A 17,655-nucleotide genomic window follows, 5' to 3' on the forward strand; every position below is an offset into this window, starting at 1 on the left:
GAAGGGGTTAGGAAGATGCGTTGATCCAGATGCCACGTATCCCATTGCTGAAGGAATCCCTTCTGAAAGGGTCTCATCCTCCACAGGGCCCACTTCACCATGGGGACTACTGCGACCATAGTCCCGATCACCTTCAGACATTGACGTGCCTGAAGATGAGAGGATGAGAGGGCAAAGCGAATCCTGTCTCGGAGAGTCCCTATCTTTTCCTCTGGAAGAGAGATAGTCGCCTTCTCTGTGTCGAACAGAGCGCCCAAGTAGATCAGGGACTGAGTTGGAATCAGGTGACTCTTCTCCTTGTTGAGTAACCAACCAAACTTCTGGAGAGTGGACACGACCTGCTCCAGATGAACTAATAGTTGGTCTCTGTCTTGGGACAACAGGAGTAGATCGTCCAAATAGTGGTGAAGACGGATACCTTTCAATCTCAGTAGGGCTACCACGGCCAATAAGATTTTTGAAAAGGTCCGTGGAGATGTTGAGAGCCCGAATGGGAGACAGATAAACTGAAGATGTAATCCTCCCACTTCGAACCGGAGAAACCTTTGAAAATCTTCGTCCACAGGGACATGAAAGTAGGCGTCTTTCAAGTCGATGGACACCATCCAATCTGCCGGCTGGACTGACTGCTGTATGGACAACAGGGTCTCCATTTTGAACCTTTCTTTTTTTATGAATTTGTTCAAGAAGGTCAAATCTATTACTGGTCTCCATGATCCGTTCTTCTTTTGGACCAGAAAGAGCGGAGAATATATTCCTTGGCCTCGCTCTGACTCTGGAACGGAGATGACAGCCCCTTGAGCAATGAGAGCTTCGACGTAAGAAAACAAAATCTGACGCCTTTCTTCTAGACATGGTATGGCAGTAGGCAGGAACCTTGAGCCTGGCCTCTCCTTGAAGACCCACTTGTGGCCTGAAGACACCGTCCTGACGGCCCAGGGGTCCTGAATCGAAGCCGCCCAGACATGTCGGAAGGAGCGTAGACGTGCACCCACCCGACATGTCTGAGCGGGCCCACCTTCAAAAGGACTTAGTGGGCTCGCGGTCCCCAGAGGAGACATTCTTTGTCGTCTTCCTGGAAGACTGTCTGGATCTCCAGTTCCGGTTGAACTCCCGACCAGGTCTATAAGAACGAGCTTCCCTGGCCCGGTCAGGCACAAATTTTCTGGTAGGCTGTCCTTTCTTGACGTTGAACTGGCGCCGATCCTGGGGAAGAAACCCAGACTTACCGCCTGTAGCCCGGGTTATGGCCTCGTCCAGTTTATTCCCGAAAAGGGAGGACCCCTCAAAGGGAATACGGCACCAAACTTGCTTTGATGCCGGATCCGCCACCCAAGGGCGGAGCCAAAGAGCTCTCTTAGCTGTGACCGAGGACAGCATAACTCTTGCCAATAGACGGATCAAGTCTATGGAAGCCTCCCCAAGGAACGACGCGCCCAGCCTAAGCTCCTGGATTGGAGCGCTTCTGGCCACCTCCTCCGAAACCGATCTGACCGATTCGTCTACCACATCAGCCCAAGACTCCATGGCTTTGGATAGAGCAGCCAAAGCCAGGACTGGCTTACAGGCCATACCTGCTGTAAGGTAGATTCTCTTCAAATCAGAGTCCATCCTTCGGTCCAACGGGTCTTTAAATGAGACCGTATCCTCTAAGGGAAGGGTCACGTGCTTGACCAGTCTCATGACTGCTGCGTCAACTAGGGGAGGGGACTCAAGATGTTTCACATCATCCTCTTTGAAGGGGTAAAGTTTAGCCATCTTGGATACTAAGGAATTCTTTCGTTCCACCTTTTTCCACTCCTCCAAGATGATTTCACCCAACTCTCCCAGGAAGGGAAAATTAACACGCTCCTTATTGAGCTGTTTAAAGTACTTCTTCTGCTTGGGAGGGGGAACAGCTGACTCCTCCCAATTTAAGGTCTCTCTGACCGCTTTAACCAGGGAAGGCACCAAGGTATATTCAAAACCCAAGCAGGGATCCTCATCTTCAGAGTCGCTACCTGACAAGAGCATCGACTGATGGCTTGTGTGGGCTGACTCGAAATCTTCCTGTACCTGTAGTGCTACAGGGGAGGGGCTTGGGGAAGCCGTTGCAGTGTCTTGAGAACGACTGACACCCAACTCTGCCAAAGAGTCCTTAACCACTCTCTTGACCAAAGCCTCAATGCGCTGATCGGAAGTATCCCTTTCTCCCGCAGCCTGGGAGAAACATCTATCACAGAAAAGCTTCCTCTCCGGGACACTAGCGCCACAGCCTCTGCAACCTGCTTTGTCAGGTCTCCGTGCGTGGCTGGCTGAAGTAGATGATTTTTGATGATGTGAGCCCGAACGGGACTTTCCTGTAGAGTGCCGGTGGCGAGAGCTTGAGCGTCTTTCACTTCTTTGAGAAGAGTGCCTAGTCTCTGAACGAGGAGGGCTGTGAACAAGAGAAAAAACAGAAAAAACAGACAGGAAGCTAGGAACACTTGAGTTCCTACCCCCACCCCCTATAACCCACAGCCCCACTAAGAAGCCCCAAATACCTGTTAGGGGCGGGCTGACCACCGGAGGACAAAGTAGCTTCCATTCTGATGCTGACCTACATCTTCAGGTAGGATATCAGGTAATCCTTTGGAGGACAAAAAAAGAACACGTGTGCTGAACAGGAGCAAAGATTTATGGGAGTGAGGTCCTATGGGTAGGTTTGGAGGCGGGGCCAAACCCGATACGTATGCTGCCATGGAGTCTGTCAGGAAACAATTTTTTTTCAAAATGTTTGGTATTTTTTCATTAGTTTAGCAAAAAAAAAAAAAAAACCCAGTGGTGATTAAATGCCACCAAACTAAATCTCCGTCTCCAAAAAATTATAAAAATGTAGTTTGGGTACATGGTTGCATGACCGCGCAATTGTCATTCAAAGTGCAACAGGGCTGAAAGCTGAAAATGGCTTTCAGCTGCTGGAGGGAGAGACACAGACATAGTGCATCGGTCTGTAATTGTCCTCCTGTCCCTCTGCACCAGCCCCCCTTCCTGTGCTGCCCACATCTGACTTCCCCTGTGTGCCCGGTCCCCCCTTTGTCCCCCAGCAGCCCTGCCAGCTTCCCTCACCCTTTATTCACCCTTTATTCAACTGCAGTCAGCGGGAGAGGGAAGCTGGCAGGGCTGCTGGGAGAGAAGGTGGGGCCCGGGCACACAGGGGGGAGTAAGATGTGGGCAGCACAGGAAGGGGGGCTGGTGCAGCGGGACAGGGGGGCAATTACAGAGTGATGCACTGTGTCTGTGACTCTCCCTCCAGCACCTGAAAGCCAGCACATGGGAGAGAGGACAAAACTGGCTTTCAGCTACTGGAGGGAGACACAGACACAGTGCATTGGTCTGCAATTGTCCTCCTGTCCTGCCGCTCTGATCCCCCTGCAGTCCAGCCCCCCCCCTTTGTTCATGGGCCCTTTACAGGAAGCCCAGTGGTACCCCCCTACAGACTACCCTGGAGTCACCTGGGTGCGGTATGCACCCACATCACCCCAAAAGCAACACCACTGTACAGAAGTGGTCATTCACCATCAGGAGATTATAAAAGAGAAGACCCGGTGGTACCCCCTACTAATAAACAGTGAGGGAAGGGGCCGGGAAATATTTAATTTGCCGGCCCCTTCTTTTTCTGAATTGGACCCAGTGAGCGATCGGTACGAATCGCTCCTGTGTCCATTGATAGCTGAGCATAGTAAATTGTGTTTACTATGCTTCAGTTTGTTAATGAACAAGAGCCTCTATCTCTTGTTCATTCATCCTCAGTGCAGCTGAGGCTACATAGAAAGGAAGTGAAGAATTTGTGTCCTTAATTCCTTTCCTTATCTCAAAGGTGAGATGTTAGGGGTCCGTTTAGACCCCTGATGTTTCATCCAACCCCCCCCCCCCCCCCAACAGTGTAGTACAAATTTTAAAACAAAAAATTAAAATGTTTTCAAATTATTTTTTCCATTTCTTTTTCTTTTTTACAATTTAAAAAATAAATCATTTTTAAAATTAAAAAACAAATAAATAAATAAAATTAAAAAATAATTTGAATTGTATTTATTTATTTTTTTTAATTTTAAAAATGATTTATTTTTTAAAATTGTAAAAAAAAAAAATTTTAAAAAATAATTTGAAATTTTTAATTTTTGTAATTTGGGTTTGGGTAGGGGGCATCATGATTTACTGCACCAGGTGACACCAACCCTAGTGACGCCACTGCTTCTGTATTCCCCCAAACCCAGAAAATTGTGTGCTTTGTCAGCTCTATAGAGATCTCTCTGCTTTTTTATAATATAGATTTCTCCGATGTTGGAAGTGTCTTGGAAGTTCTTCCTCTTCTCTACCACTTGTTGTGGAAGTAGATGAAGCAGAGAGCGGCAGCCAATACAAATCCAGAGATCACCAGTCGTATTATATTCTGCACCGTGTAATCTGAAGAGATAATCAGAGGATACATGGTCAAAATAAATTATAAATCCCGTATAGAAATGATCTTCACTCTTTGACGTTGGTCTACTAAAGGAGAAGAGGCTGCTGACCATGTAGAGTCAATCTTCTCTTTGAAAAGTAATGTTCACTTAGAATAGTGAATAAGGTGAAGCTGTGTTTACCTTAGGGCCCATCTTTAATTAACCACTTGCCGACTGCCGCACGACTATATACTGCGGCGGTCAGCCCCTCCTGGGCAAAGCGACGTACCGGTACGTCGCTCGCCCACGAGCCTCTAGGGGGCGAGCCTGCGCCGCCGGAGGCGCGCTCCTGCCCCTGCTCGTTTCCTGACATCACTCCGCAAGTGACCGGCGGCTCCGATGTCTGCCGGTCACTCGCGATCTCCCGCTGGAGAGGGAGAAAGGCAGGCGGCTGATGTAAACACAGCCGTCTGTCATTCTCCCTGGTGTAACTGCAGAGATCATACGATCCTGCTATGTAGGATCATATGTCTCTGTGGTTACATCACAAGCCACACCCCCCCACAGTTAGAATCACGCCTCTAGGGACACACTTAACCCCTTGATCACTAATAAAGATAACCCCTTCCCTGCCAGGGTCATTTTTACAGTAACAGTGCATATGTATAGCACTGATTACTGTAGTAATGTCACTGGTACGCTGCAATGTCGCAGTCCCACAAAAAAAATCGCAGATCGCCGCCATTACTAGTTAAAAAAATAAAATAAAAATGACATAAATCTTTCCCGTAGTTAGTAAACGCAATAACTTTTGCGTAAACCAATCAAAATATGCTTATTGCTATTTTTTTTACCAAACATATGTAGCAGAAAACAAATTGGCCTAAAATGTTAAAAAATTTAGATTTTTACATTTTTTTTTGAGAATTTAATTTAAAAAAATGTGAAAAATATTGTTATTTTTTCAAAATTGGCGCTTTTTTTTGTTTATAGCGCAAAAAGTAAAAATCACACAGGTGATCAAATACCACCAAAAGAAAGCTCTGTTTGTGGGAAAAAAAAGGACGTCAATTTCATTTGGGTACAGCGTCGCACGACCGCGCAATTGTCTGTTAAAATCACGCAGTTCCTGAATCGCAAAATAGGCCCTGGTCTTTGAGCAGCCAAATCCTTCGGGGCTTAAGGGGTTAACCTCTTGGCGCCGGCTCACACTAAGTATACTGAAAGCCTGTGGCCAATCACAGCACAGTTCAGTGTCAATCAGTTAGTGTCCCTCCCAGCCAATGTCAGTTAGCACCAGATTGCTCACCACCCAATCACAGTCATATTATAAGTCGCTGATCATCCCCATTACCAGTATAGTGATTATAGCTGCATAAATTCCATCCCATAGTTTGTAGATGATATAACTTTCACAAAAAACAATCAATATCCAGTTGAAGGCTCTGGGCTTGCCAGACACGCCCAAAAAAAGTCATCATTATACACAGGGGGTATCTGGTAAATCCAGTGCTTCTGCCCTGCCACAGTACACAGCAATTCAGCACTGATTAATCACAGCTGTATTGCCAAATACACAGAAAAGGTCTCAGCAGCAGGAGCTTTTTTCTTTTTTTTAAGCAAAATACATTTTGACCTAATTTTATGAAGAAATGTGATTTTATTGGATATTTTTTATAAGATAAAATAGAAAATATTGTTACTTTTTTACGTTACGTTACATTTTCATTCTTTTTTTCCTTTGCTGTATATTGCAAACAAAAACAAACAAAAATAAACGCAGTGGTGATCAAATACCCCCAAAAGGAAAGCTCTATTTGTGTGGAAAAAAGAAAACTCTCTCCCCCATCCCTGCTTTCTACCCCCTCCCCCATCCCCCATAGCCCAACTGGCACTTTTTAAAAAAAAAAATAATTACAACAAAAAGGCTGTTCATTTTATACCCATCGAAGTCCACCATATATGTTCCCTCACTGCCCCCAGTTCCTGGAGTAATATTTGGTGAATCCAGAGGTGCAGTCTGAGCCCATGCCGAACAAGTCACCTCGTCATCCCACCACTGAAGTTTCTGGATCCTGAGAGAACCCCATAGGAAGTATCCATTTCACCCAGTCAGTGATGTGGACACCTGAAGAATGACCCTTCTACTCTGCAGGGTAGACAATAAAAGACTTAAAATCAATTTTTTTGCCATGACTCATTTTAACTGTTCTGGACTTGTTCTTGCGGCAATAAATGGCCCCTCAGCTGCTGGAAACATGGCTTTGGAGTTTGAGAAACTAAGAAACCCTAACCCCCAACCTTTCATACAAATGGACAAGAATATAGGAAATACATTTTCACTTAGCTTTTTTTTTTTTATATTTTTTTAAAATGTAATATTTTTATTATTATTGTTATTATTATTATTATTATTATTATTATTATTATTATTATTGTTATTATTATTATTATATTTATTGTTGTTATTGTTATTATTATTATTATTATTATTATTATTTTTACTATCAATATTATTATTATTATTTTTATTATTATTTTCTAGATGATGTCTTATGCCCTGTACACACTATCAGATTATCTGAAGACTTTTGTCTGCAGACTTACCAAAACCATATAATATGAGGTCAAACCTAAACACTTTCAATTTGTATGTAATCCGGCAGGCCCTTGCACTACATAGAAAAGGTAAATTTGAAGACAAAAGTCTTCAGATAATCTGATAGTGTGTACAGGGCATAAGCCAAGAAAAGTACATCTTGGTAAGAGCACATCAAATGCAACAAAAAATAATTAGACCCCTTTCATACAAATGGACCAATGAGTTCCACCTGTCAATTTTTCAGGCAGACCTGATCGGACCCTCTTTTTTTTCACAATGGGCCCTCTTTTTACCCCTATGGACTGGCGGGTGTAAACTAACTTGTGTCCATTTACCCCCACCTACCTCCAATCCAATACAGTCTACTAAAAAAAGACAGAAAGGTATCCAACCTCCTTCCTCTAAGCAGATATTATTGGATCAGAGGGTGGTCAGGTGTACACCCACTGGTCTATAGAGTAGAGCGGGCTTGGTCCATGTCTGCTCTGCAGAAAACGAGTGGACAGGGACCTGTCATCTGCCTTCTCTGCTCCAATCAGCAAGGGATCAGCGGCCAGATCCCCAGGTCTGCAGGTAGTACAGGGTGCCGTTAAGTGGTCCTGCAGCTTACACATGTGTTTGCAAATGTGTGCTAACAAAACCCCTGTTTTTAACACATCCTGTTAGACAGGTAAATTCAGTTGGTAAGCAAACTGGTTGGTGAATAGAGCTGGGAATTTTTTCTGTCTTTGTCTCGCATGCGTTGCTCTTCCATGTGCTCTTTGCTATGAAGGCCAGTTATAGGTGGGGGCCGGGGGCCATTTTGTTTGTTGCTGGTGGAGAGTTAGCCTAGAGGGCTGGTGAAAGGGGAGGCTGCAAACTGGTGATTTGGCAATGCCTGAAGAGGCGATGCTGGGATCAGTAGACACGTGTGGAGATCTGCGAGCTGTTTCACTGACATCTGCTACACAACAGGGGGCTGCGAGTCTCTGCCTGTAAAGGGCCATTGCTTAAATCCTAATCAGATTTACTAACAGGGATTCAGCTGGAGCCAGCTAGCAAATGTGTGCGGGAGGAGTGTTAAGGAGACTATATATAGGAAGATGTCCCTCAAGTTGTTGCCAAAGTTTTGCTGAAGTCAAGTGGGTATCCTATAACCTCCCATCCCTTTCCAAGTTTTTAACCCTCAATAAATAACAAAAACAAAGTCACAGACTGTTCTTTGACTCTGGAGTTCAAAATTCAGTGTGCCTGGCTGTGCAGGAGTGGGGGATCCAGTTCATATGCAGGTCATTAGGGGGTATGCTACTAGTGATCGACCGATATTGTTGTTTTAGTGCCGATATCGATATTTTGGTCATCGGATATCGGTATCGGACGATATTTTTGGACATTTAAAAAAAAAATATTTTTTTGTACTGTTGTTTAGGTATCTTGGGTCTAAAAGTCCCCAAACCCCTCCTCTACACTTACAAGTATTCAAAACGCCAAGTTTGGCTGTTTTGAATGCTCGCATTTTTTTGAATTTGCTGCCGAGTGTCCCCTCCCGCCGCCTTCCGCGGCTCCTCCAGGTCTTCCGTCCCACCAGGAGACCTGGGCATCCTACCTGCACGGCCGCCAAAGAGAGGACCCGATCAAAGCCGCATTCGGCTCTGATCGAGTCTCCATGTAAAAACCCGGAAGTGATGTCATGACATAACTTCCAGGTACTCGGCGGCAAATTCAAAAAAATGCGAGCATTCAAAACAGCTAAACTTGGCGTTTTGAATACTGGCGGGAGGGGGGACGTCCCCTTCCACTCCTTGTAATGAAAGCCGAGCGGCTTCTCACCCGCATCGGTTGTCATTACAAGACAGCCGACCGTCGGCTATGGACACCGGTACCGGGGTGATGCCTGTAGCTGCAGGCATCACTCCAGTACAGCACTTTCCCGAAATATCGGTGTGACAAACACCCATTTGCTGGGACGTTCGCCACGGGCTACTGGAGGAGTGAGGAGGCCAGCCTCCTGCCCACGGACTTGTAGGGGAGAGCGGCTCTGTGTGGGGTATGTTGGGGGACCCTTGGAGTACTGTTACTTTGAATTCAAGTCCCTGTCACCCCAAGCAACACAGACTGTAGGCCTAAGCTGTCTACAACAAAGGACTTCACACAATGAGAAACTAAATAGATGCTAATGACATAAGATTCAGCTGTGGTATACTGGGGGGATGTGAAATGACACTTATAATAAGGTGTGTTGGAAATGGAGACGGGCAGTCTGAGAGTCTATGTCTTCTGCTTTCATCCGTTTAGAGCTGTTGTGTGTTCACACTTCTAGGAATGCGTATTCGTTGAGTCAATTATGATAATGCTAATCCTGTCTGAGCCTGCCGTGTCATTCACCTATTGTTTCTGTCCAGATGGCCAGGTATGTTAATTATGTTCTGTATACAATACATTTGCATGATGTAATCAACCACCTTAGACTGTATATATTGGAAGTGAGTTGTTGAATAAAGAGTCTTTGTTTTACCCTTCATCGAGCTTAGGCTGATGTTTGTATTCGGGAGACCTAAGACGGAAATACTTGGTCGAAGTATTGGGGGTCCGTTACAATCGGCAATATCGGTGACCTCAGGGGCCGATAACGATATATCGGGGAAAGTGCATATCGGCCCCCCGATATATACCAGCATTGCCAATAATCGGTCGATTGCTATATGCTACATATATGACTGTATGACAGATTGGACACTGTTATGTGCTCACCAAACATCTGAATGTGGAATACATCACTCATCTTCCTCACAATATCAGACGCCGTTCTCACTTCACAGGTATAATTCCCAGAATCCTCCAGCTGTGCTGACCGCACTCTGTATGTATCAGATACATTGAATTCTTGCACAGTCCGTCCATCTCTGTAGAAGGCAAAGTGCAGCTCTGTGTCGCCTCTAAGCGGATCCAGTCTGGTGTCACATCTCACCATCATCTCACGACCTTCTATTATCCTGGACGGGGTCACTTTTATTTCTGGAGGAGTGAAGAGCCCTGGAAAAGGAAAAAATAACAATGATAAATTGTTGGATTTGGATTGCATCCCTCTTGCTGAGATCTCAAGTTTTTTTTTTCAATTGTTTGATTAACTTTCTAGCAAATGTTTGATTTAGTTCTTGTAAAGTTCAACTGTAAGTAGATAAAAAAGACCCAAACAGGGAGACCTCATTGTTGGAGTAATAAAGATGCCAGCAATAGACATGTGCAGAACCGAAAAATGTGCTCCGTTTTGTAAGATTAGCTAAAGCGGAGTTCCGGCCACAAAATCATGGCTTTAGATTTTATGGCATCCGCTTCCTTATCGTTCCCTGTACAAGAATTGGATATTCCCGGCTTTTTTTTTTTTTTACTTACCTTATTTCAGAAGGTAATATACTCACCTTTTCATCCACTTCCTCCTTCCTTGGCCGCAGCCCGCGCCGTCACTTCCTGTCCCGCATGTCCCGACGAGTAAGAGCTCCCAGGACGCAATGCGCAGTGACGTAGACAGCCGGCCGCTCCTCTCATCGCGTTATTTCCAAACAGGAAATGACGCGATGTTAGGCGGAGCACAGTGCGGACTCTCTCTCTCTCGGTCTGCTCCTCTCTCTCCTCTCCTCCACGTTCATTGAGCTTCTGGGAGGCGGAGGATGGCTTTATAGGGGCGGCAACTTCCTCCACGCTGCCGTCCCTATGGAAACACATACTATGCCGATCGCATAGTACTGGGCATGCGCGAGATTTCGCGCTGGATTCACCGCCCTCCTCCCACTAGAAACAGGAAGAAGGGCAGACATTTCCCCACTGCAGACTCAGCTCACCCGGACAAAGATGGCGGCGCTCTGCAGAAATTATATAAAGTAAGATTTTATGCTTGCCTAACTTGTATTTAACTGTATAAAACAGGATTAGTGGATATATAAAGGTCGGAGGGTCACTGTTTGGGGGGTATTAAAAAAAAAAAAGATTCTGTGGCCGGAACTCCGCTTTAAGTTACTAATTTTGTTTTATTAGTTGTTTTCAGAATTTGTTTAGTTTAATTTAGTTCTGTTTTATTTATTCATTATCAAACCAATTTGACATTTTGGGAATGATTACACAGAATTCTCACAGAATTTGGATCGGTCGAGCTATGGGGAAGAGACGCTTGTCCCCATCAACATGGGAACAAGGTGCTTTGAGCGGCCAGCAATGACGGGGTGATGATGCAGCGCGCAGTGCTGCTGATGAAATATGATGGATATATCGGGGTGTGTAGTGTTTGACAGGGCACAGTATGCTCCTCACACTGAAATATATGTCACTTCGCATGGGGTGATTAGGGTGTGCCCAGGCACATCTGGCCCACCCCTGTGCATGCCTATGCTTAGCTTAGTGAATGTGGTAAAGTTGCAAAGAATACCCAATCACATTCAAGAAAAGTTAAAAACAAAACAGTATTTTTGCTTGTACATGGTTGGATGATGGAAGTAAGCAGAGCTTCACCTCTGGACTTCACCTAAAGACTCCTGAAATGTATTCTTGTTCTTGTCAGTGGCCTGGAAAGTATAGAAATCAGATGACCGATGGCAACCTACATATATCTGTCATGAAAGGTTTACGTAGTTGTAGAGTCCGTAAATAATCCAGAAATTGCTAATCAATTCCATACATACTATGCTCAGCTTTATAATTTGCACCTCACCTCACCCCAGATGTATTCTGAGGTGCATCGTTCCCATCTCCAAGCTCTTCCCACAACAGCGATTGATCCCTAGATCCTTGTACTGAGCTCTTCCCTCTACATCCATCTCTAGATCCCCATACTAGATCCCCATACTCTTCTCTCTACATCCATCCATCCCCAGATCCCTGTACTTAACTCTTTCCTCTACATCCATCCATCTCCAGATCCTTGTACTGAGCTCTTCCCTCTACATCCATCCATCCCCAGATCCTTGTACTGAGCACTTCCCACTACAGCGATCCATCCCCAGATCCTTGTACTGAGCTCTTCCCTCTACATCCATCCCTAGATCCCCATACTGAGCTCTTCTCTCTACATCCATCCATCCATCCACAGATCCCCGTACTAAGCTCTTTCCATTGCATCCATCCATCCCCAGATACCCGTACTGAGCTACTCCCGCGACAGCACTCCATCCCCAGATCCCCATACTGAGCTCTTCCCTCCACATCGATCCATTCCTAGGTTCCCATACTGAGCTCTTCCCTCCACATCGATCCATTCCTAGGTTCCCATACTGAGCTCTTCCCTCCACATCGATCCATTCCTAGGTTCCCATACTGAGCTCTTCCCTCTAAATCCATCCATCCATCCACAGATCACCGTACTCAGCTCTTTCCACTACATCCATCCAACCCAGATCCCTGTACTGAGCTCTTCCCACGTAATCCATCCATCCCTAGATACCCGTACTGAGCTCCAACAGCACTCCATCCCCAGATTCCCATACTGAGCTCTTCCCTCTACATCCATCCATCCCCAGATCCCCAAACTGAGCTCTTCCCTCTACATCCATCCATCCCTAGGTTCCCATACTAAGCTCTTCCCTCTACATCCATCCATCCCCAGATCACCGTACTGAGCTGTTCCCTCTACATCCATCCATCCCTAGGTTCCCATACTAAGCTCTTCCCATACTAAGCTCATCTCCAGATCCCCATACTAAGCTCTTCCCTCTACATCCATCCATCCACAGATCACCATACTGAGCTCTTCCCTCTACATCCATCCATCCCCAGATACCCGTACTCATTTCTTCCAACTACAGCACTCCATCCCTAGATTCCCGTACTGCATTCTTCCCTCTACAGCCATCCATCTCCAGATCCCCATACTGAGCTCTTCTCTCTAAATCCATCCATCCCCAGATCCCTGTACTGAGTTCTTTCCACTACATCCATCCATCCCCAGATAACTGTACTGAGTTTATCCCTCTACGTCCATCCATCCATCCCCCAGATCCCCTTACCATCTCCCAGGATGTGCCGTGTTATAGTGACTCACCTTTTACAGAGACCAATAATTCATCTGAGATGTCAGAGGTTTCTGAATTCTTTTTTTTCATCCGTTTAGTACACTTATAATGTCCCGATGTGTTTAGATCTACTTTCTGAATACGGAACTCAGAGTTCGGGAATTGTGATTTTATCTCTTCATTATTCTTGTAAAATCTTGGTGAATAGCTAGAATACTGTTTTCTATGATGACATCTCAGAGTCAGGGGGTCTCCTTCATAAATGGCAGATGGAGGTCTCTGCAGAATGAGATCACCTGGAAAAAAAATTATAATTTTTCTGTGTATATAATGTGTACATAGTTATAAAGAACTGAAATGAATAAAATAGGATTATAGAGATAAGGAGATGACTCACTGTTTTTAACACTTAGAGTGAGGGGTTCACTGACATGATTGTCACTGATCTGACACTGGTAATCTCCACTGTCCTGCTCACCAGAAGATGTTATTTGAAGGGTCTGTTGATTTCCTGGTATTGTTTTCTTATCTTTGTACCATTGAAAGGTCTTTAGATCCTCTGGTACAGTAGGCGGCACATCACATGTTAGCGTCACAGAGTCACCGACCAGTACATTCCCCCAGTTGGGTTTAAAGGTCACAACTGGTCTGATGGCACCTAATATAGAAGAGGAGATCACACATAAACACATACGTAGCACAAAAATCAGCAAGGAAATTTGGTAGATGAGAGAATTTTTGTTTGATAAGCGAAGACATTCACTTTATAATCCAGATAGACTAAGGGGTGTATTTATTATAAAAAAAAAAAATAATAATAAAATAGCGTAGCTGTTCATCCATTGAGACTTCATGTAAGGTTGTACTATACAAATGGGAAAAATCAAATATTCTTAAAGCGGAGTTCCGGGCACAGAAGTCATTTTTTAATGAACATACCCCCGGTACAGTCAGGGCTAGCACATTCCACAATGGATAGCCTCTGATCTGTCCCGGTTCGCACTTACCTTTTAGAAGAAATACTCACTTATAAAATTTCTTCCACAGCGTTTCCATCTCTCTTGTGGGCAGCTGAAGCCGGGGCGATCCTCTTCTGTGTCTTCTTCCGCATCTTCTTGTCCCAGAATGCGCCTGCACCGGCCCCTCTCATCACTTCCGGTGCGGCGCCGCATTCCTCCACAGCTTCTGGGCATGCCCAGAAGCTGTTTAGCAGGGGAATGCAGCGTCGCCCGGAAGTGACGAGCGGGGCCGGTGCCGTCGCATTGATTCCTGAGAGCGATGACGTTCAGCTCCCAGGAATCATCGCGAGGCAGGAAGTGACGGGGTGAGCCGCGGCGCTGAGGGAGGAAGTGCTCTGAGGTGAGTATTTACGATCTTCATTTACAAGGTGAGTAAACAAAAAAAAAATCTAACTATCCAATTCCTTTTCAGGTGCTGTCAAACTAGCGGAGGGGCACCAAAAAAAAATTGTTTTTGTGCCCGGAACTCCGCTTTAAGCTGTTCTCTGCAGACTGAATGTGTGAATGCGGAAAATACTACATCATGGCCTCTAGATGGAGATGGGGAGCATATTAATTTCCTCTGATAGTAAATGCCATCAACAATTATTCCTTATCTTTATAGCCATTCTTGCCCCCTTTCAGTCTGATCTCCACTCTGTTAGACATCCTTATATCCACTCATGATTAATTAACCAATTTCCACCCCCACCCTTATACAAGTATAAATTTAGTGCACCCTTAAGGGGAAGCACATTGCTGGGTTAGCACATTGCTGGGCATCTTTCCTTAACCACTTTACCACCGGAGGATTTTGCTGTCTTACGTCCAGGCCACTTTTTGCGATTCAGCGCTGTGCGAATTTAACTGACAATTGCGTGGTCGTGCGACGCCGTACCCACACGAAATTTACGGCCTTTTTTTCCCACAAACAGAGCTTTCTTTTGGTGGTATTTGATCACCTGTGCAATTTTTACTTTTTGCGCTATAAACAAAAAAAGAGCATTTATTTTGAAAAAATAACAATATTTTTAACATTTTTTTATATGAAATTCCCCCCCAAAAAAATGTAAAAATGAAATTTTTTTTAATTTTTGGCCAATTTGATTTCTGCTACCTATGTTTGGTAAAAAAAATCCCAATAAGCGTATTTTGATTGGTTTGCGCAACAGTTATTGCGTTTACTAACAAAGGGAAAGATTTCTGTCATTTTTGGTGTTTTTTTTTTAACGCATAATGGCGGCGATCTGCGATTTTTTTTCGGGACTGCGACATTGTGGCGGACAGATCGGACCCTTGACTGACATTTTTGACACTTTTGGGGGTACCAGTGACATTACTGCAGTAATCAGTGCTATATATATGCACTGTTACTGTAAAAATGACACTGGAAGTGAAGGGGTTAATTTTATTGGAGAGGGTGGGGTTAATGTATGCCTGGTGCTTACTAACGTGTGGGGGAGGTGACTGGGTGACACAAGGACAGATCGCATGTTCAGCTATGCTGAACCCTGCAATCTGTCACTCCTTGTCACTTAGGAGATCCGCCCGCTCTGTTTACACAAGTGGGCGGATCTCCAAACTAGATTCCCAGACGATCGGGGAAGAGCAGCGGCGATTGCCACCGCTCCTCCCCTGGCCCAACTCCCACTGTGACTGAAAACAGCGGGGGCGAGCCCCCGACACCGCGCGCGCGCCGCCGAGAGAGGGGAATGTCTGGTGACGTAGACCTACGTCGCCAGATGATAACGAGCCACTGTGCCGCAGTAGCAGCACAGTGACCAGTGGGGAAGTGGTTAAGGCTTCTTTCTCTAAGTGATTTTTTCTACAAGTGATATGCACTTCAAACCCTGCACTTCAGAGATTGCACAAAGTGACAGAACAAAGGAAAGGCTGAGATATACACCACATAGACTGCAGGTGACCTAATTTACCTTATCAGCTCTTGCTCCTTGTAACATGCACTCTCTGCCACTTCTTTTTGCAGCCATATCCTCTATCCTTAAACTCTCTCTCCTTCACCCGTCTTCTCCACCTCATAGCTTACATATATCACCCTCACTACTGTCCTCTCCTTATTACTGCACTCACCATCTCCTGCTATTTTTAAATCCACACGCACACAAAACCTCCAGGACACTGGGACATGTCTCTTCATATAAATCACACTCTCATATTACCACCCTCACCTTTCTGCTTCTCCTAACCTCTGGAGACATATTCCCAAACCCTGGCCCTCCATTTACCTGTACTTAACCCACCCACTACCCTGCACCCATCAGCACAATCTAGTTCCCATCTCTCTTTTTCCCAAGACCAGACTCCCTTTCTCCTGCGCCCTTTGGAACGCCCACTCTGTCTGTAATAAACTCACCTCTCTCCATGACCTTTTTATCGCTAACTCTTTTAATCTACTCGCCATCACCGAAACCTGGCTTCGTGAATCTGACACTGCGTCTTCTGCTGCCCTATCCCAAGATGGTCTTCTATTTACTCACTCCCCCAGACCCAATGGACACAAGGGAGGGGGTGTTGGGATCCTTCTAGCCCCACATAGCACCTTTCAAGTACTTCACCCACCTCCCTCTCTGTCACTCTTCTCATTTGAGGTACACTGCATTCGTCTTTTCTCCCCTGTTTCTCTAAGGATAGCTGTGATCTACCGCCCACCTGGACCAGTATCGACCTTTCTAGATGACTTCTCTGCCTGGCTACCCTACTTTCTCTCTTCTGAAATCCCCACAATCATTCTCGGTGACTTCACATCCCTGTTAATACTAACACTCCTGCCACTTCCAAACTTCTCAGTCTAACCTCCTCCTTTGACCTGAAGCAATGGATACATGATTCTACTCATTCTGAAGGCAATATCCTAGTTTTCTCCCACCTATGCACTCCGCACAACCTTTCAAACAATCCTTTCCCTCTCTCTGATCACTCCCTTATTAGTTTCACTCTCTCCCTCTCCTCCACCTCCTCTCCCTCTCCTCCACCTCCTCTCCCTCTCCTCCACCTCCTCTCCCTCCAGCTACCTTACAGTTACCCGCAGAAACCTACGCCATCTCAACCCTTCTCTTCTCTACTCTGCAACCGACCACCTCTATGCAGGGCCGGATTAAGAGCATCATGGGCTTGATGCTGAGGATTTTGAAGGGCCTTAAGGGCCGTGCCTTGGCATGCACCCAGAGGAGGAAGGGTGCAGCCATGCATGCCTAATTCAACATGGGATGCTGTCTCTGAAGCCCATAAACACATCCATGCATCGGCAACTGTCCCTCCTTGTCCGGCCTTCGTGCTGTGTGGGGAGGTTCTGAGGGAGCTGCCTGGGGAAGCGAGCATAGAAGCCAGACTTCTGTGTTTACAAGTGACAGAAGAGCGGTAACAGTGAATATGGCCAACCCGGGGCCTATATAAAGGTAGGGGCCTAGAGCTGCAGCTCAAATAGCCCCTACGTTAATCTGGCCCTGCCTCTATGACAAAATCGCACCCCTGTCCTGCACCAACCTAGCCACTTCTTTCTACAACGCTTCACTCTTAGCCTCCCTGGACACTCTGGCCCCCCTCTCTACACACCGAATAAGACCCCGACCCCTTCAACCTTGGCAAACAGATAACACTAGAAGTCTGAAAAAGCATAGCCGCACGCTTGAGGGCCTATGGCGTAAGACTAAGTC

General features: G+C 45.6%; 1 protein-coding gene across 1 annotated transcript in view; it reads right to left on the minus strand.

The window, feature by feature from the left end:
* The window catches only part of LOC309569900 (sialoadhesin-like), a gene marked incomplete at both ends in the record, with an annotated part of 435,740 nt that overhangs the window by 304,630 nt on the left and 113,455 nt on the right, over nt 1-17,655 (minus strand). The window contains one exon of the mRNA XM_082275891.1: nt 9,842-10,017. Within this exon, the coding sequence (XP_082132017.1) occupies nt 9,842-10,017 (176 nt within the window). The remainder of the gene's footprint in view (nt 1-9,841; nt 10,018-17,655) is intronic.

This window comes from Pelophylax lessonae (genome assembly GCF_965119305.1).
Source record: "Pelophylax lessonae genome assembly, chromosome: 13".
Lineage (NCBI taxonomy): Eukaryota > Metazoa > Chordata > Amphibia > Anura > Ranidae > Pelophylax > Pelophylax lessonae.